Consider the following 21981-nt stretch of genomic DNA (forward strand, 5'->3'; position numbering starts at 1 on the left):
AAATAAAAGATTGTTTGAGAACAAAAAAAAAAAAAAAAAAAAAAAAAAAAAAAAAAAAGGCAATTTTGAATGACTTACATGGGAATATGAAATTGTTGTTGCAAAAGAAGTGGGTATTTTTGAAAAATCACATTTAAAAGCTACCCTCCAAATATGAATAATTTTATACTTTGAGATATTTATTAGGGTAATAGTTTAAACCAAACTTTTCTTGTTACTATAAAAGTTTTCATAAGCTTTATTTGATTAAAGGCTTGCATTTTGTCAGTATTTCACGTAGGATTTTTATACTCATATGAATTAGGTCAGTGGGGTCCTAATTTTGTGCTCTCCATGTCACTTTTACTTAAAGGTTATAATCACATAAAATTGAGATAATTTTTCTCTCTACTAGAGACTTTTTTTTATATACTTTAAGTTCTAGGGTACATGTGCACAACGTGCAGGTTTGTTACATATGTATACATGTGCCATATTGGTGTGCTGCACCCGTTAACTGGTCATTTACATTAAGTGTATCTCCTAATGCTATCCCTCCCCCAACCCCACAACAGGCCCTAGTGTGTGATGTTCCCCTTCCTGTGTCCAAGTGTTCTCATTGTTCAGTTCCCACCTATAAGTGAGAACATGTGGTGTTTGGTTTTCTGTTCTTGCGATAGTTTGCTGAGAATGATGGTTTCCAGCTTCATCCATGTCCCTACAGAGGACATGAACTCATTCTTTTTTATGGCTGCATAGTATTTCATGGTGTATATGTGCCACATTTTCTTAATCCAGTCTGTCACTGATGGACATTTGGGTTGGTTCCAAGTCTGTGCTACTGTAAATAGTGCCGCAATAAACATATGTGTGCATGTGTCTTTATAGCGGCATGATTTATAATCCTTTGGGTATATCCCCAATAATGGGATGGCTGGGTCAAATAGTATTTCTAGTTCTAGATCCTTGGGGAATCGCCACACTGTCTTCCACAATGGTTGAACTAGTTTACAGTCCCACCAACAGTATAAAAGTGTTTCTATTTCTGCACATCCTCTCCAGCATCTGTTGTTTCCTGAATTTTTAATGATCACCATTCTAACTGGTGTGAGATGGTATCTCATTGTGGTTTTGATTTGCATTTCTCTGGTGGCCACTAATGAACATTTTTTCATGTGTCTGTTGGCTGCATAAATGTCTTCTTTTGAGAAATGTCTGTTCATATCCTTTGCCCAATTTTTGATGGGGTTGTTTTGTTCTTGTAAATTTGCTTGAGTTCTTTGTAGGATCTGGATATCAGCCCTTTGTAAGATGAGTTGATTGCAAAAATTTTCTCCCATTCTGTAGGTTGCCTGTTCACTCTGATGGTAGTTTCTTTTGCTGTGCAGAAGCTCTTCAGTTTAATTAGATCCCATTTGTCAATTTTGGCTTTTGGTGTTTTAGCCATGAAGTACTTGCCCATGCCTATCTCCTGAATGGTATTACTTAGGTTTTCTTCTAGGGTTTTTATGGTTTTAGGTCTAACATTTAAGTCTCTAATCCCTCTTGAATTATTTTCATAAAAGGAGTAAGGAAAGGATCCAGTTTCAGCTTTCTACTTATGGCTAGCCAATTTTCCCAGCACCATTTATTAAATAGGGAATCCTTTCCCCATTTCTTGTTTTTCTCAGGTTTGTCAAAGATCAGATGGCTGTAGATGTGTGGTATTATTTCTGAGGACTCTATTTTGTTCCATTGGTCTATATGTCTATTTTGGTACCAGTACCACTCTGTTTTGGTTAGTGTAGCCTTGTAGTACAGTTTGAAGTCAGGTAGCGTGATGCCTCCAGCTTTGTTCTTTTGGCTTAAGATTATCTTAGCAATGCGGGCTCTTTTTTGGTTCCATATGAACTTTAAAGCAGTTTTTTCCACTTCTGTGAAGAAACTCATTGGTAGCTTGATGGGGATGCTATTGCATCTATAAATAACCTTGGGCAGTATGGCCATTTTCACAATATTGTTTCTTCCTATCCATGAGCATGGTATGTTCTTCCATTTGTTTGTGTCCTCTTTTATCTCACTGAGCAGTGGTTTGTAGTTCTCCTTGAAGAGGTCCTTCACATCCCTTGTAAGTTGTGTTCCTAGGTGTTGTATTCTATCTGAAGCAATTGTGAATGGGAGTTCACTCATGATTTTGCACATTGATTTTGTATCCTGAGACTTTGCTGAAGTTGCTTATCAGCTTAAGGAGATTTGGGGCTGAGATAATGGGGTTTTCTAAATATACAATCATGTCATCTGCAAACAGGGACAATTTAACTTCTTCTCTTCCTAATTGAATACCCTTTATTTCCTTCTCTTGCCTGATTGCCCTGGCCAGAAATTCCAGCACTATGTTGAATAGGAGTGGTGAGAGAGGGCATCCCTGTCTTATGCCAGTTTTCAAAGGGAATGCTTCCAGTTTTTGCCTATTCAGTATGATAATGGCTGTGGGTTTGTCATAAATAGCTCTTATTATTTTGAGATACGTTCCATCAATACCAAATTTATTGAGGGTTTTTAGCATGAAGGGCTGTTGAATTTTGTCAGTCCTTTTCTGCATCTATTGAGATAATCATGTGGTTTTTATCTTTGGTTCTGTTTATATGCTGGATTATGTTTATTCATTTGCGTATGTTGAACCAGCCTTGCATCCCAGGGATGAAACCCACTTGATCATGTGGATAAGCTTTTTGATGTGCTGCTGGATTCGGTTTGCCAGTATTTTATTGAGGATTTTTACATCAATGTTCATCAGGGATATTGGTCTAAAATTCTCTTTTTTTGTTGTGTCTCTGCCAGGCTTTGGTATCAGGATGATGTTGGCCTCATAAAATGAGTTAGGGAGGATTCCCTCTTTTTCTATTGATTGGAATAGTTTCAGAAGGAATGGTACCAGCTCCTCCTTGTACCTGTGGTAGAATTCAGCCATGAATCCATCTGGTCCTGGACTTTTTTTGGTTGGTAGGCTATTATTGCCTCAATTTCAGGGCCTGTTATTGGTCTATTCAGGGATTCAACTTCTTCCTGGTTTAGTCTTGGGAGAGGGTATGTGTCCAGGAATTTATCCATTTCTTCTGGGTTTTCTCTTTTATTCACGTAGAGGTGTTTATAGTATTCTCTGATGGTAGTTTGTATTTCTGTGGGGTCGGTGGTGATATCCTCTTTATCATTTCTTATTGCATCTATTTGATTTTTCTGTATTATTCTTGCTAGTGGTCTATCAATTTTGTTGATCTGTTCATAAAAACCAGCTCCTGGATTCACTGATTTTTTGGAGGGTTTTTTGTGTCTCTATCTCCTTCAGTTCTGCTCTGATCTTAGTTATTTCTTGCCTTCTGCTAGCTTTTGAATGTGTTTGCTCTTGCTTCTCTAGTTCTTTTAATTGTGATGTTAGGGTGTCAATTTTAGATCTTTCCTGCTTTCTCTTGTGGGCATTTAGTGCTATAAATTTCCCTCTACACACTGCTTTAAATGTGTCCCAGAGATTCTGGTATGTTGTATCTTTGTTCTCACTGGTTTCAAAGAACATCTTTATTTCTGCCTTCATTTCTTTATGTACCCAGTAGTCATTCAGGAGCAGGTTGTTCAGTTTTCATGTAGTTGAGTGGTTTTGAATGAGTGTCTCAATCCTGAGTTCTAGTTTGATTGCACTGTGGTCTGAGAGACAGTTTGTTATAATTTCTGTTCTTTTATATTGAATGAGGAGTGCTTTACTTCCAACTATGTGGTCAATTTTTGGAATAAGTGTGATGTGGTGCTGAGAAGAATGTATATTCTGTTGATTTGCGGTGGAGAGTTCTATAGATGTCTATTAGGTCTGCTTGGTGCAGAGATGAGTTCAATTCCTGGATATCCTTATTAACTTTCTGTCTCGTTGATCTGTCTAGGGTTGACAGTGGTGTGTTAAAATCTCCCATTATTATTGTATGGGAGCCTAAGTCTCTTTGTAAGTCTCTAAGGACTTGCTTTATCATTCTGGGTGTTCCTGTATTGGGTGCATATATTGTTAGGATAGTTAGCTCTTCCTGTTGAATTGATCCCTTTACCATTATGTAATGGCCTTGTCTCTTTTGATCTGTGTTGGTTTAAAGTCTCTTTTATCAGAGACTAGGATTGCAACCCCTGCCTTTTTTGTTTTCCATTTGCTTGGTAGATCTTCCTCCATCCCTTTATTTTGAGCCTGCGTGTCTCTGCAAATGACATGGGTCCCCTGAATATAGCACACGGATGGGTCTTGACTCTTTTTCCAATTTGCCAGTCTGTGTCTTTTAATTAGAGCATTTATCCCATTTACATTTAAGGTTAATATTGTTATGTGAACTTGATCCTGTCATTATGATGATAGCTGGTTATTTTGCTCATTAGTTGATGCAGTTTCTTCCTAGCATCGATGGTCTTTACATTTTGGCATGTTTTTGCAGTGGCTGGTACTAGTTGTTCTTTTCCATGTTTAGTGCTTCCTTCAGGAGCTCTTACAGGGCAGGTTTGGTGGTGACAAAATCTCTAAGCACTTGCTTGTCCGTAAAGGATTTTATTTCTCCTTCACTTATGAAACTTAGCTTGGCTGGATATGAAATTCTGGGTTGAAAATTCTTTAAGAATGTTGAATATTGGCCCCCACTCTTTTCTGGCTTGTAGGGTTTCTGCCAAGAGATCTGCTGTTAGTCTGATGGGCTTCCCTTTGTGGGTAACCTGACCTTTCTCTCTGGCTGCCCTTAATATTTTTTCCTTCATTTCAACCTTGGTGAATCTGACTTGGTGGTCTTGGAATTACTATTCTCAAGGAGTATCTTTGTGGCATTCTCTGTATTTCCTGAATTTGAATGTTGACCTGCCTTTCTAGGTTGGGGACGTTCTCCTGGATAATATCCTGCAGACTGTTTTCCAACTTGGTGCCATTCTCCCTGTTACTTTCAGATACACCAATCAGACGTAGATTTTGTCTTTTCACATAGTCCCATATTTCTTGGATGCTTTGTTCATTTCTTTTTACTCCTTTTTCTCTAAACTTCAGTTCATTTCATTCATTTGATCTTCAGTTACTGAAGCTTGTGCATTTGTCACGTAACTCTCATGCCATGGTTTTCATCTCTGTCAGGTCATTTAAGGACTTCTCTGCTTTGGTTATTCTAGTTAGCCATTCGTCAAATCTTTTTTCAAGGTTTTTAGTTTCTTTGCACTGGGTTTGTATTTCCTCCTTTAGCTCAGAAAAGTTGGATCAACTGAAGCCTTCTTCTCTCAACTTGTCAAAGTCATTCTCCATCCAGCTTTGTTCCCTTGCTGGTGATGAGCTCTGTTCCTTTGGAGGGGGAGATGCTCTCTGATTTTTTGAATTTCCAGCTTTTCTGCGTGGCTTTTTCCCCATCTTTGTGGTTTTATCTACCTTTGGTCTTTGATGATGGTGACGTACAGATGGGGTTTTGGTGTGGGTGTCCTTTCTGTTAGTTAGTTTTCCTTCTAACAGTCAGGACCCTCAGCTGCAGGTCTGCTGGAGTTTACTCGAGGTCCACTCCAGATCCTGTTTGCCTGGGTATCAGCAGCAGAGGCTGCAGAAGAGTGAATATTGCTGAACAGCAAATGTTGTTGTCTGATCGTTCCTCTGGAAGCTTGTCAGAGGGGTACCCAGCTGTGTGAGGTGTCAGTCTGCCCATAGTGGGGGTTGTCTCCCAGTTAGGCTACTTGGGAGTCAGGGATCCACTTGAGCGGACAGTCTGTTTTCAGATCTCAAACTCTGTGCTGGGAAAACCACTACTCTCTTCAAAGCTGTCAGGGACATTTAAATCTACAGAGGTTCCTGCTGCCTTTTGTTTTGCTATGCCCTGTCCCAGAGGTGGAGTCTACAGAGGCAGGCAGGCCGCCTTCAGCTGTGGTGGGCTTCACCCAGTTTGAGCTTTCCTGGCTGCTTTGTGTACCTACTTAAGCCTCAGCAATGGCAGGTGCCCCTCCCTCAGTCTTTCTGCTGCCCTGCTGTTAGATCTCAGACTGCTGTGCTAGCAATGAGGGAGGCTCTGTGGGCGTGGGACCCTCTGAGCCAGGCGTGGGATATAATCTCCTGGTGGGCTGCTTGCTAAGACCTTTGAAAAAGCACATTATTAGGGTGGGAGTGACCCGATTTTCCAGGTGTTGTGCCTCGCCCTGCTTTGGCTCTCGCTTGTTGGGCTGCACCCACTGTCCGACATGCCCCAGTGAGATGAACCTAGCACCTCAGCTGGAAATGCAGAAATCACCTGTCTTCTGTGCTGCTCACGCTGGGAACTGGAGCTGTTCCTATTTGGCCATCTTGACGCAGATCTCTAGAACAAGAGACTTTTAAAAAAATTTGGAAGCAGACAACATAATTATCTACATAGAAAGCATAAATAGATCTATATGAAAACAATTAGAAGATTTACTCACTACAAAATCAATAGCTCCCAGCTACTTTAATAGCACAAGTAGTTCCCCAGAGGGACTTGGTGGAGAGAGGTTGTTGACTGTCATACTGCTCTCCTTTTTAACTCAATCAGATACCATAATGTTCATGTTCTTCTCTTTCCTTTTATGAAACTTTACATAGTGTCAATACCTCAGGTCAGTGGTGGACCTATTTTTTTAGACTTTGGCTATAATTGAAAAGCTTTCTTGCTAGGATTAATATTTTTCTCTCATTATTCCTAGTGTCTTATTCTGTTTTAACACCATATTGCAGAGAACTTGTGCCATTGCTAATACCCACATCCCCAAACATCCAAGACTTTTGAGCTGGCACAAAGCAAATTTTAGACTCTATAAGCATCTATTCAAAGAATTTGAATCTCTTTGAATCCCTAATTTCCCTGAAAATATAGTAACTTCCCTCTGTAGCTGTTACATTACAAGAAAGAACACTTTTGTGTAGTAGTCAGGTATAGATCAATACCCACACTCACTACAACCCAAAAGCTCTGGTCTTAGGCTCTATTGGCTGAATTACATATTAATTTTTCTAGGCTTTTGAACTTTTGAAAATGACTTTTTGTTTTATTTACACATGAGGTAAAACTGGCTGGATTAAAATTCTGTGCTCATGGATTAAAATTATCCCTCATAACTAGGTATTGTGTCATTTTTTCCTGAATTTTAGGAGGAAAAATACAGGGCTGCCAGAATCCTCCTCCTTTTCTTCTTGGATATTATATACATGACATTTTGCCCTTTATCTATAAACATTGCATCCAGATATATGCTGGTGTATTTTATACTTTTCTAATTTTTCTGAAATGGAATTCTTCTAAAAATTTAAAACTTTTACCTCAAGAAATTTGGTTGTACTTTTAATGGCTGTTGTTTTAAAATAATGATTTATTTAGGAATGCTGTTTTCGGAGAGAAGCTTTCTCCTCTGAGTTCTGAAGATAGTATCTTTTTCTTGTTCTATAGAATGTTTGTTTCAGATGCTCTTTATGGGGTTTTATATGTTCACTCATTCTCAAATGAGAAGATCTATTTAGACATAGATTTTTCAATGTGTGTGTGAACTAGATTTTAAATTTTTTGTGGGCACATGACATGTTTTGATACAGGCATGCAATGTGAAATAAGCACATCCTGGGGAAGGGGATATCCATCTCCTCAGGCATTTATCCCTTTACTGACAAACAATCCAATTATCCTCTTTATTTTAAAATGTACAGTTAAGTTGTTATTGACTATAGTCACCCTATTGTGCTATCAAAAAGAGGGTCTGTCTTAACTTCCTTTGGTTACTGATAGATGCAGTGTCTGAAGCCAGGGCTGTGGGGATGCATAGTCCCTTGACTGACTTCATTCATCTGAACTAACTCGGCTTCCATTACTACATTTATTTACTTTAGTGATTATCAGGAAGAAGACATCCTGAAGCTCTCTTCTTTCAAGATGCATTGTTCCCTAGTCTCGTCCTGCCTGTAATGCCTGGTGGGAATACACACTGCCATATGGAGAGAACCTTTTTATATCTCTACCTCTCTCTGCTCGATAGTCATGTTTGCTAGTAATTGTTGTGCATGAATAGATTTGAGAGATGCTGACAGGTCAAGTTACATAGATATAATGACTATATATCTGAAACAGTTATCAGGTTTCAGTTGGGGTTGACTGTTGGGGTTGAGAGTTGTTTTGTTTATTTTCCCCCAACTGCTGTGACTTTCCAGGTGGGAACAAGTAACAGTGATTGGCCAAATCCACATGCTACCTACTTCCCAAGTTCTTCTCTTGTTTGACAATCTATCCTATTTTGTGGATTCCAAAAGACAAGCTAGTTTGTCAGGGGCAAGAATCCAGAACTGAAAAATAAGACCTACCACTAATATTGCCCCCTTTGTTGGAAAGCGTTCAAAATACTAAGCCTCAACTTCTTTATGTCTAAAACAAAGAGACTGGACCAAATGATTTCCAGGCCTCCCTCTAGCCCTAAAACTCTTCAATCTTAATATGTTTCGATCCTAAAATATTTAAAGTTAGGACACCTAAATGTCCCAAAGCAATTCTAAAAGATAATTACCAACATGGTGACTTACCTCAAGGATTTCTTACTAACCTCTCATCAGTTTCTCAGCAACACACTTCAACCAACTGTAGCCATGGAGACTCACTTAACATAAAGTAAAGTAGCAAATATAAACTGTTTGAATCAGCAGTAAGTTTAAAGTCCAGAAAATCCTAGGAAACAAAGTTAATTTAAGTATCTCTTTACATAATTGCTGTGGAGTTTGTGATATCTACCAGTGTTACAGTCAGTGATGCACTGCATTTCAACAGTGGTCCCATAAGATTATAATAACATCATAGCACAACACATGTTTGTGGTAATGATGGTGTAAATAAGCCTGCTGTACTTCCAGTCATAAAGAGTATAGCAATATAATTATGTACAGTTAGAAAAGACTCAAGTTAAAAATCTGAAAAATGATGTTGAGGATTCTGACCCCGTGTAGGCCTGGGCTAACAGTTTAACAACAACAACAAAAAAACTTTTAAGTAAAAAAATCTTGATAACCTTATTCTGTAATATTTTTTCTATTTTAAAGAAAGATGATGTTTTTATACAGCTTGAGCTATGTGTTTGTGTTTTAAGCTAAGTGTTACTACAAGAGTCAAAAGGTTAAAAAATGAATTTACAAAGTAAAAGGTTACAGAAAGGTTAGTTTATTATTGAAGAAAATCTTTTATAATGTAGCCTAAGTGTCTAGAGAGTCTGCAGGGTGTACAATAATGTCTTAGGCCTTGATACTCACTCATCACTCACGCATTGACTCACCCAGGACAACTTCCAGTGCCACGAGCCCCATTCATGGTAAGAGCTCAATTTAGGTGTCTTGTTTTTATGTTTGTTTTATGCTGTACCTTTTCTATGTCTAGCTATGTTTAGATACACAAATACAGGTATTACAACTGCCTACACTATTCAGTACAGGAACATACTGTAAAGGTTTGTAGCCTAGGAACAATAAGCTGTACCCTACCATTTAGAAGTGTCATAGGCTATACCACCTAGGTTTGTATAAGCACATTCGATGATGTTCGCACGATGAAGAAATCACCTAACATGTTTTTCAGAATTTATAGCCATCATTAAGTGACATGTGACTGTAGAGTTTAGTATATAATAAGTGAAAATGCAAAATAAATGGTAGAAAATCCTAAGATATCTAGGTGCTATATAAGTCATTTTTTAAATCTTTTGTTCCATGTCCTGTCTTTTAGTGTAGCAATGTTTTAAATGCTATTAAAACTAAACCAGGCCAAAGTTTGCTTTTTCCTCTTTGATGTTAAAAAGAAAAAAAAAAGTGGAGGGGCCAGAGGGAGGGAGGGATATGGGGGGAAGCTGTTCAATGAGCATCAAAGCACAGTATATACAATACTTTATAAGTCAGAGATCTGAAGTCAAATCTCAGCTTTGCTGTTTATTGACTTTAACAGGTAACTAACATCTGAATCCCAGTATTAGCATCTGTGAAACGTATACAATACCTTTCAGGATCTTACACCTAAAGCACTTGACACAATGCCTGGCATTCATAGGTAATAAAAAATTGTAGCCATTATTGTTATCACTGCCATGAATTCCTCCAAATATTTATTAAATAACATGAAAATAATGAGCAAAGACCAGGGAAGACAGCACTGGAAGGGATGAGAGAGGAAAAAGAGCTTAAGTCATTGTCCATTTATTCATGATCTACCATCTTGGATGATGCCTAACGACTTAGCGAACTGAATGTGGAGGGAAGTCATTCCAATCCAGAGTCCTGGACCTGACGATGGAGGAGCTATGGGGCAGATGAGCCTGATATTTAATTGTGATACTGCCAGAGTGGTTGACCTTCATAAATAATCTACCTCCTTGTTTTGTGGGGCCAGATTCAAATTTCTTTGTCAGAAACTTAAGCAATTGGTTAACCTATAGGGGTCATTTGAGAAGCTGTGATGTGTTTTCTATATCATGTTTCATAGGTCATTACCAATTAAAAGCATTCTATGAGTAGTCATTATTAAATGTGTGAGACTGTTCATGCATACTAAAATTACGGTGGGTGAGAGATTCCATTAAGATGCTTATTAATCCCATGGTATAACAACAGTAAGCAGGAATTTTTAATCCTCAAAAGCTGCTCTTCTGAAGAGAAGTTCAACTAAAGCAGACAATGAGTTCTTTGAGCTTTCTTCCCTCTGTCAGTGTATACTCAAAAGGGCACTATTCATTCTTGAAGTATTCATGACCTAATAATGTTAGTGACAAAGGGCACGTCGTAAACACACAGATGGTGACTTCAGATGTAGTCTAATCCCTATGGATTTAGAATAAGCAAGACTATAACAGGCATAGCCTCTCATTAAAATTTTCTGAATTGCTCACTAAAACTTTGTTGAATAAAGAGTATGATGTTAGATTATTTCCATTTTCAAATCCATAGGAAATGGAAATATAGGCTGCTGTTTTGGGCAAATAACTAGTCGATTGAGATATCCTGTGTTCAAAATGCTTTGGTTCAATTTCATTTTTACCCCGGGATAGACAATTGATAAATTTCACTGTACACATCATATTCAAGGATGTGGTAAAGCAAATCTTCCAAATGTGAGATAAAATATATTGCACAATGTAACACACGTGACTGAATTAAGCAGCTTTTAGAGTTTCAGTATCAAAAGGATTAAATGAATCAACGGAAGTACATGTATATTTCTTTTCACAGTAATACAGGAATGTGAAAACAATGGGACATAAACTGCAAAGTAATCCTGATAACGTATGGAAAAACTTAAAATTCTACTGACTTTTAAAAAGATTTTGTCAAAAAACAAAAAACCTCTTACGTCAATTATAAATGTACAGGGAAATTTAAAATACAGGAAAAATATTTGTTTAGGTACATTGAGAATTAAAGTGTTTTATTGTAAAAGTCTTTTTAACAGTAGTTTGAACAGTGCCTTTTTCTTCTCATGGTATAGTAAGGGATGAACAGCTTTTCTATGCCTTGGAAATGGATCCAAACCTAGGACTATGACAATCCACCAGCATTGTAATCCTTTCAGCTTTTTATGTAATCACCTGTCTGAGTGTTCCCTAAATGTGAGCTTTTTTCCATGTAAATTTTGCTAGGATATCTGTATCTTTCTCCTCACTTATGTCAATAAGCTCAACTTCAGTAATCTGCTTGGATGCTCATCTAGAATCTTTCCAATGGCAGTAGTGTCAACATTCCAAGGGTCAGTAATTGCTTAGATTAACTCATTTGCATTGTATGCATGTTTCACTCTAGCATTATCGCCTTTCCCTTCTTTGCTGAGCTTTCATCTTTCTGGGCCAACTCCATCTTTTGATTATCCAGGTTTGTAAAATAATCACATGGGTTTACAACTGGGAAACAAAGTGGCCACACTTTGTCGTCTGTGTGTGAACAGGTACACAGTGACCAATCACCTACTTTGAAAGAAGAGACTGGTCACTCACGACAGGTGTCTGCTATCCACATAGTGATTAAGTGGACTACATAATTAGCTTGTGAATTTGTCCTTTATGTAATTACACATATTTAATACACCATGGTAACTGAAATTTGAACTGGTGAGAGGGATACTAATGTTGTTTAAACTGTGGAAGCGACTACTGTCAGACTATTTAATCAACAAATATTTAATTGTCCATGTAATGCACATCAAAGCGTTGTATGAATGAGAAGTATGGATTATTAATAAAGGCATTCTGTTATGGAATACAACTAAGGAGAAAAATCTGCATGATTAACTATAATACTAGCTATAGCATGAGTACTAGAGAGCGGTATAAAAATAGGGCCATGAAAGCAGAATCGTATAGTTCCACAGTGAAAATTCTAAATAGCATGACTACTAAGCAATAAGAGCAATGATAATACTTTCTAGCCCATTGTTTCTAACCCACAATTTTCAGAAAATTTATGTTAATTTATGTTCCGCATTGCACTTTAGGTTTGTACTACCTTACACATCCAGTTCTCAAGATTTATATCTAATTGAAGAGTAAATTTTGTCTTAGAAAAGGAAATATGTATTTTGAGAAACTAGTAAATGTTTCCACCCAGGAGATTTCAGAAAAGTATTCAGGCACTGCTGCTGAGTACATAAGAAAGATTTTTAAATCCTCCGCCCCTGACATCAATACAACCCTCAATATCTTATTAGAAAACACACACACAGGTAGGGTGTATAAATGGAAGACGGCAGATAAGCAATTTGAGAAAGGAAAAACTTACATCGTATATGTTTAGCGTCCCTTCTCTTAAAGGTTTTAGGCACATTTCTTCAGATGTTACTTGTCTTAAAACAGCTAAGTCTTCCTTCATAACTAAGGACACCAAACCGAAACTGATGCTGCCTTACTTAGAATGTTATGGCCAGGTGCAGCACTTTCAGATCTCACAATCCAGGTTCATACTGTATTAGTTACTCGCGCTGCTAGAGAATGACTCATTTCTAAAGGTTTCATTTTGCTCACATTGAAGCTTTGGCTCAAAGCTCTATTCTCGGCTGGGCATGGCAGCTCACGCCCATAATTCCAGCACTTTGGGAGGCCCAAGCGTGCTGGTGCACACTTCTCGTCCCAGGTACTTGGGAAGCTGAGGTGGGAGAATCACCTGAGCCCTACAAATCGAGCCTGGAGTGCGCTATGATTGCACCACTGCACTCCAGCTTGAGCAACAGAGCAAGACCCTGTCTCAAAAAAAAAAAAGAAAGAAAGAAACCTCTCTCCCAAAAGCAGGCTATAATCGTGACTTCAGTAGTACAAAGAGTAAAAGATAAAGGTATGATCTCTTTCTCCTGGTGGTAGTCTCCCTGGCATGGGGGAGGAAGGAAAGAAAAAAGATGACTCCATTTGTACTTCAGTGGTGACCTTTAGTGGTGAGGGGTCATTGTCTATTTGGTTAGTGTGAAGGGTTGCTCTAAAATTCTTATGTCCAAAGCGATCACTTTCTATCTTCCAGTCCTTTTATCATCAAAATGGCTGTGCCAAAGAGAGAGGCCCTTGTGGTGAACTGGCTCATCTCAGCAGGTTCCCTTGAAAGCTTCTGGCCCAAATCCTGATGATTCTCTCAAGATAGAAACTGAAAGTCTTTCAGAATCTTTGGTTCTGGGCTTTCAGCATTAGCCTTCATTTTTATGAAATAAGATCTGTATTAATCTAATATATTGCAAATGAGATTGCCAAAGTTATAATTTCTATGGGTAGAAATTAAAATTCCACGTAACTTTGACAAAAATACTATGCTTTTAAAAACTATACTGTAGATAAACTTGTAGCATAATAATTATAGTTTATAATAAGGAATTAAAAACAATGGAAATATGGTTAAATTATATATTCATATAATGGATTAAATGTCAAACATTAATGTTTTATTTTCCAAGCATGTAGTTGTTGAATATTTACCACTGAACTGGAATGACCTGCATGATAAATTTTTATATTAAAAGATAAAGGCCTGGCAACAAATAGAGCATGTGCTTCAGTTTGGGGAAAAAGTTGTATGTGTTCATAAGTGATATGTTAATGTGAATATAGTAAGAGGTTGGTATTATCCTCATTTAAGAAATAGGATCATAGAAGCAGTGGCAGCATACTGTGATTTTTTAAGAAATAGGATCATAGAAGCAGTGGCAGCATACTGTGATTTGAACTCATGTTTATCTGAACCCAAATCACAGGCCCTTTCCAATACAGTAAGTTTAACCCCTGACTAATCTTTCCCAGCATAGAGTTGACTTTTTAAAATGCTATTGGTAGACCCTGCAAATATATTACAACAACTTATTTACATGTGGGTCTCCCCTGGCCAACTATGAGTTTCCTGAAGGTAGGTACCCTAACAAAGCTATCTTTCTGTTCCCAGTGCTCCGGTATGGCACATTGTAGAAAAGTTCTTAAAGTAATAAAAAGCAATGGTGCATCCTTGTGTGCAAGCAATGAATATAACTTCATTAAGCGGCTAGGAAATCAACCGAAGTTCTTTGATCCATCAAAGCAGTAACAGAGTGTCTTAGGATTTCTGCAGACCAAATGAGATTTTAGTTCAGTGGGGTAATTATTATATCTAAGCCTCAAACTATCAAACCTAAGTGAATATTATGCTATGAATGAACTATTCATTTCCAATAATAAATTTTTTGTCTCATGCATAGAATGAAATTGTCCATTATTAACTAGTCTGAAAGTTCAGGCCAGTAAACCTCTGCTTATTTTCAGGTCTTTCCTCCAAAGATGCCGTGGGTCAGATATCTGTTCATGTGGACATCACAACCACCCCAGGAACAGGCGATCATAAAGTCACTGTAAAAGGTATGCTTCAGGTCTAGATACATCAAAACAGCCTTCTAAAGTTCTGCAGCAATACTGATATCAGCAATGCATCTTCTCTCGCATTTTTAAGTTTTAAAAAATATGCATAATTATTTTAGGGCATGCTCGAAAATGTCCTAATGAAACCCAAACTTTTGATTTAAAATAGACAAATATCAGTGGCACTGATGTTTAGCATGCATTATTCAAAACACATAAATACACTGACTAAACATCCAAACTAACTTTATCGGATATTTATTTTGTGGTTGGTGCCATGATATTCATTGAAAACTTGTACTTTAAATATTAAGTCAGTATGTTCTTAACTATTCACAAAACCCACTTCTTTTTCTATGATTGATTTCCAACAACTGGCTTAGAGTTTTTTATAATGAGTGGCTCGATTTGTTAGTTTTATATTGTAAAAGCAGCCTGAATGCAGGGGTAATTTCAAAGATGAAATTAAAGGATTAACATTGTGTTCACAATACACTCGTTCTATTTTTATATTAGTCACTTCAATACTCACTTTGAGCAAAACCAGGGTTGCCCAATATATTTCAGAATTACATTACATATTGTATCTTTACATCATGAAAATAAAATAGCTATATTTTACAAAAGAGTATGTACAGTACTATATACTGTCAATTTCCTTAAATATTTTTGAAAAATATATTGCCAACATGTGAAAGGTTAACAAATCTTTTGCAGTAGTGATTTTAATTATAAGACTTTGCTTGAGGATTAGCAAAGGGATTTACACATGAGAATGTTCATTTAGTAATTTTTTATGATAAGTGAAATTTAAAAACAGTTATAATATCTAACAAGTGACTGGCTTAATATAGGATGAAATAGCCACAGAGCAAAATATTAGTAGCAATTGAAAAAATATGTAATGAATTAGAAAATTAGCCACGATAGACTTAAAAAATAAAACTATAATATCATTTTGTATATAAAGTAACTAAATATTGAAAGCATACAATGCAAAATATTGTCATTGACTGGTAAATTTTTCCTGATGAGCATATCTTAATTTTCAATGTGAACAACACCATGTTTTTACAAGAGGAGGAGAGCAGTAACTTTTCATTAGTAACAGATGTCATTTTAATTACAGCTAACTTTTCACCAAAGCCACACAGCTTGAAGCTGAAAAGCTCCATCAAGTGTGCATTCCAGAAAGAAAATTGTGTTTTATTGGAGTACAGTGTCTTGTCATTGGGGTTAGGGCACTATTATTAACTTTTGACTTCATAAATCCCTTTTAAAAATGCACTCTAAATTTCCACACATTTGTTTGCTAAAATGTGATACTTCCTTTCCTTTTTTAGTGATTGCCATTAATGACCTCAACTGGCAGACCACAGCAATGTTCCGCCCCTTTGTGGAAGTTTGTATACTGGGACCGAACCTTGGAGACAAGAAGAGAAAACAAGGCACAAAAACAAAAAGCAACACGTGGTCACCAAAGTACAATGAAACATTTCAGTTGTAAGTCACAAACCCACCTTACTTATTCCTCTAGGCAATAGTTATTGTACAGCTGACTTTACTGAGGGATTCGGAGTGGGAAGGGCTAAGGAAAATGAAGAAGGCTCTGTTTTTAGTTCCCTTCGATTCATTCAGTATCTGTTCAGTGCCTACCATGTATCACCCAATGTTATAGTCATTAGGTGTATATATCATAGTAGGTGTCTGAATAAATCTTTTGCAGTACACTCACGTAAGTTACTTTCTACAGATGAGGAATGTATGATACAGTCACAAAATATTTGTCATACGGCATTAAATACTATATGCAGAAGTATGCGATAAGTGCTATGACTAGCTGCTTTGCCTGGGAGGTCAGGGAAGCCTCTCTGAGCATGTGACTTTTAAACTGAAACCTGTACAAATAAAAAGTCAACCAGGCATGGAAGAGCAGAACATTTCAGACCAAGTGAAATAGCCAGTAGAAGGACTCTAAGGCAAGAACAAGTCTGGGATATTTAACAAGCAGCACACCATAGATAAAGGAGTGAGATCCAGTTACTTTGGAGAAGAGGTCAAGGTACAGATTCCGTGTCACAGAGGGATATGCAATTCTAAATTCAATAGGTGGTCCACTGAAGGGTTTTCAAATGAAGAGATGAACAATGTGATTTACATCTTTGTTTCTTGTGTACAGAAATAATTATATGGTGGTAAGACCAAATATGTAAAGATCAGTTAGAAGGCTATTGCAATAGTCCAGGCAATAGCTATGAGTGACTAACCGGATCGTAGTAGAGAAATAGATGGGGAAGATTCTCTATCATGTGTGGAAAGTAGATTCTTGCCATAGGCTAGAGATAGAACATGAAAGAGAAATTCCAAGAACGCTCACCTTAGAGTAAATCAAAATGAGCTTACTTACAAAGGAATTCACAAAGTGGTTAAGTGTAGGGAAATTTAAGTAATAGTGGGACCTGGGGCTAATAGTAACCAGGCCATTACCATGCTTATACCTGAAAAGAGTAGAGAAAGAGTCATTACTAAAATTAGGAAAGTGAAAACTTGATGTATACTCAGCCCTTAGCTGCCTTGAAAGCAGCAGTGACATTCCATGGAGGGCAACAGCCTACTGGAGGCAGCCTCACAGGCAAAGAGCCAGGGAAATAAAGACTCTGACTTCACTCTCCTCACTGCCAGCCTCTTCATGGGGTTCCCTTTTGGCCAAAATCTACTGGAAGCAAGAATAAACCCTACTGAGGCAGTCCCAACAGATGAGTTTTCCTATTGCAAACAGCAAAAAGTAGGGTGGATCCACGGGGAGCAAGTGGGAGACACCTGGCACTGAATAAAATCAAGGATGACCCCTAATTTTTGCCATAAGTAGTTGGGAAGATAGTAATTTACCAAGATGGAAGATGATAAAAATGTTTTAAATCTATTAATTTGGAGATGGCTGTCAGACTCTCAAGGGATGTCATTTAATTCAAGAAATACTCTAACCTAGGAATGGATACATAGAGAAGTTACAAGGCCTAGGACAAAGCCCTAAGGATTTACACGCCAAAACAGCCCCTTACAGGTTTTTTGTTCATGATTTCCTGTAGTCGTTTCAGCACTCTGCTCTGAATATTTCATCCTCTTAAATAAAACTGAAGTATCCTACTCTATCAAAAGCATCCTAATAGATCACATTTCCTGCTAATAAACCAGCTTACAATATTTCACTATCTACTTCTCCACCTTACACAAAAACCTGGACCCAACTAAAGTTTGTTAGATTTAACACAGTGAGCTACTTAAAGGCAGCATTTTTAATTCAAGAGATCTGGTTCCCATCATGTTTTGCTCTTCTACTCTTACCCCTAGGCCTCCATTTTCTTTCAGACGCTCCTTTAGTTACCAGTGTTTCCTGGAAATGACAGTTTGACTCTGCAAAATGTTTCATCAGAAAAAAGTCACCTGTAAAAGGAAGGGATTTGGAAGCTGGTACTGCTGAGGGCTAGATGTACAGTCATTAGAAAGTCAAGAATATGAGAACGAATGAACAGAAATAAGGGGTGGAAGAAGACTGTCTACCATATCACCACTTGGCCTTCTTTATTATGTTGACTGACAAGCTGTCTTAGGTGGCTGTGAGGAGAGGCCACACACTTGACAGGTCTGTTACCATAGGAAAGAATTGGCATTGAATCACCAGGCTCTGCTGGAATTGATTTACTCTGGAGATTTGTATCCAATTTAGCATATTGTGAATAGTGCTTGATGGGCTGTGCAGTGTATTCCCCTGAGAAAAGACTCCTAGATGTAATAGCTTATTCAGGCTTTGGAGGTAAAGTGATAGTAGTAACTGATATTGACATGGCATAGAAATTCTACCAAGAGGTACCCATTACCCTGGCCTAGCCCCCATGACTCCTGTCCAACTCCACTGTACCCGCAATCAGGAGACCCTGTCTCTACTGATTAATTCCCATTTTTTGTCTAGGGAAAAGGTAATTTTAAAATTAGCCTTCTAAGTCAAATTTAAAGGGTTACAATACACTGATATTCTATTTGCCAATGTAATAATCAGATCCAATTGTATACAATTTTCAGCAGTATTTGAGAACCATATTGATGCCTAGTGGAAGTAAAATTTTTGCTCAAAATTGGTATGTTTAATCCACACAGCATTCTGGGAAAGGAAAATCGACCAGGGGCTTATGAACTTCATCTCTCAGTTAAGGATTACTGCTTTGCCAGAGAAGATCGAATTATTGGAATGACAGTCATTCAGCTACAGAACATAGCAGAAAAGGGAAGCTATGGGGCATGGTATCCTCTTCTGAAAAATGTCTCTATGGATGAAACTGGTTTGACTATCCTTAGAATACTCTCTCAGAGGACCAGTGATGATGTGGCTAAAGAATTTGTAAGACTTAAATCGGAGACAAGATCTACTGAAGAGAGTGCTTGAAACAAACACTGCAAGCTAAATTCATAACTATAATTGTTTGACTACTGCATGCATGCGCCTATACATGGGAATGTTTATTTCACTACATTTCATTGTTTGCCAGTACTCATGGATGATGTCTACAAGGTATGTAAAAAAACCTGCTGAACTTTTATACCAATTCTGGTCTTTGGGAAATAAGTATTCCAATGAAGTGCCAAAATTATGATGTAAAGTGAAATATCAAGAACACCTTTTAACATGTTTATTTTGTTTCTTTACCTATTTCACATTCACTGAACATAATTTTAAAAACTAGTCTTTTGGGTTTGCCCATCAGTTGTCTTTGTTAAATTAGTTTATATTGCCCATAGATGAGAAAACATTTATTACTCAATTTCCATTTTATTTACTTACCTCATTATAGATGTCTTACAAATACCCTTTTCTACCATAACTAGAAATGCAGTCAGTCACTTCTAGAAAGCATTTGTAATTTTATAGTTGCAGATATATTGTGATTTTTGCATACAAATTAAAATAGAAAAGGTGGGAAATATTTTCTGCCGACCGGTTTCCAACCTTTCTGAAATATCACTGTGAAGAAATGCTGTTAAAGCAGACTTACACAAAGCAATGCTAGAGTTTGTTAACAATGTTTGATATATATTGACAAAAAACTTTGTTCTTTAAAACTGCCAAGGTCACATCACATTTGTAAAAATGGTAAGTTCATGCATTTGTCATATACTGTTATGTCTTGGCTTTACCATATTTATTTCATTCTTTAAAAAGTCATTGGGTTAATGGTTTAGAAATGGGATGGAAGGTTCATTGAAAAATACCTGTAAGTAACTATCTTGTTAATATCTTCCATCTGACAGTTATGACTCTATAATTAGTTCAATGCTTTCTTTTTAAAAATATTCAATGATTAGTATTGAATGCAATATTATTATATATTGTACTGATGCCAAAAGTCATGCTTTCATCCATTTAGTGAAAAAACAGTAAAATTAAGTCAGAAGAAATTGCTTACAATTTTGTAATTTGTATTTATAAGCCCCAAATGCATCAAATGCAGTAGGAGAACAATGTAATACAGCTTGGTACCTAAATATAGCTAAGTGGGTTTCTGAATATAAAAGTTTATGAATATTTGCATTTTCTGTATTTTTATGATTTGACTTCTTAGAGTCTATGCCAAAATATATGGCTGTAAAACGGTACTTTGTAATTATAACTTACGGTCATAACTGTTAGTGGACTACTTACAGAAGCAAGAGCCTGTTATAATGACTGTACTTTGTGAACAGGCTGATCTAATATGTTAAGTACAGAAGTGCTTAGTATCATGACTGTCAGAACCATTCTGCTACTGAGTGTGGAATCACAGACCAGTGAGGTTGGCTAATTCATGTTAAACTGTTAGGCCATTGCTTTGTTAATGACTTCTCTAAATGCATAGTGTGATGCGATCCTCTGGCATATGCTTTAATAAATGGATATATATTGAGCACATGCAGCACTGTATTGTATCTTCTGCCTTTTTATTTCATTTATGCAACATCATCTCATTAGTTAGTTAGGAATAAAACCTCCAGGCTCTTTTGACCACATGTAATAGTCTTCTTCTTATCTGGTTCTAACATCTCATTAAAAGTTTAGATGTCAGAATGGCTAAAGTCAGACAATAACAGACGCTGGCAAGGTTGTGAAGAAAAATGTTTATACACTGCTGGTGGCAGTGTAAATTAGTTCAACTATTATGGAAAGCAGTGTGGTGATTCCTCAAAGAACTAGAAACAGAATTACTGTTCGACTAAGCAATCCCAATACTGAGTACATGGCCAAAGGAATATCAAGCATTCTACCATAAACACATATGCACGTATATGTCCACTGCAGCACTATTCACAATAGCAAACACATGGAACCAACCTAAAGACCATCAACAGTACATCAGATAAAGAAAATGTGGTACCTGTACACTGTGGAATACTATGCAGCCATAAAAAGAATAAGATCATGTCCTTCACAGTGACGACATGGATGGAACTGGAGGCCATTATCTGAAGCAAACTAACACAGGAATAGAAAACCAAACACTAATCGCTTACAAGTGGAAACTGAACGATGAGGACACAAGGACACTAAGGGGGCCACAACAGACACTGTGGCCTACTTGAGGGTGGGAGGAGGGAAAAGATAAGAAAAAGTATCTGTCACGTACTAAGCTTACTATCTGGGTGACAAAATAATCTGTACGCCAAAACCCCCATGACATACAATTTACCTAAATAATAAACCTGGACATGAACCCCTGAATCTAAAACAAAAGTTAAAAAAACAGCTCCAACGTTAAAAATCATTCCACAGGTATTGCGTTCATGCAAACCAGTATATATTGTAATGATGAGGAAAATAAGGAAGAACTAACGTATCTACCTATATATTACTAAATACTGTTTAGCCCCATGAACAAAATTCAACACGCAACATGGTTAAAATCTTACATTGTAAAAGTTTCCATCAATTACTTGAAAAATTCATTCTAGATTTATGTAATAAATATTTTACAGACCATTGACTTAAGCTCTTTAGGAGCACGTTAATGTCATAATGCATGATACATTTGAGTAAAAGGCAGTTAGGATTTGCATTGATCACTTTAAATTGAGCAAGGTATTTTTTCCCTGACATGTTTAATGGCATCCAATTATTCTGTCCTTCACAATGTATACAAT

At 37.1% G+C, this 21981-nt stretch overlaps 1 protein-coding gene across 2 annotated transcripts in view; it reads left to right on the forward strand.

Moving 5' to 3' along the window:
• UNC13C (unc-13 homolog C) overlaps positions 1-20759 on the forward strand; it is a 701690-nt gene extending 680931 nt beyond the window's left edge. For both annotated transcript variants that reach the window (XM_030930702.1, XM_010352869.2), the window contains exons 30-32: positions 14722-14814; positions 16158-16317; positions 18970-20759. In XM_030930702.1, coding sequence (XP_030786562.1) covers positions 14722-14814; positions 16158-16317; positions 18970-19255 — 539 coding nt within the window. In that variant the 3' untranslated portion in view covers positions 19256-20759. The remainder of the gene's footprint in view (positions 1-14721; positions 14815-16157; positions 16318-18969) is intronic.
• The last annotated feature ends 1222 nt before the right edge of the window (positions 20760-21981 follow it).

The sequence above is a fragment of the Rhinopithecus roxellana genome, chromosome 5 (assembly GCF_007565055.1).
Source record: "Rhinopithecus roxellana isolate Shanxi Qingling chromosome 5, ASM756505v1, whole genome shotgun sequence".
Lineage (NCBI taxonomy): Eukaryota > Metazoa > Chordata > Mammalia > Primates > Cercopithecidae > Rhinopithecus > Rhinopithecus roxellana.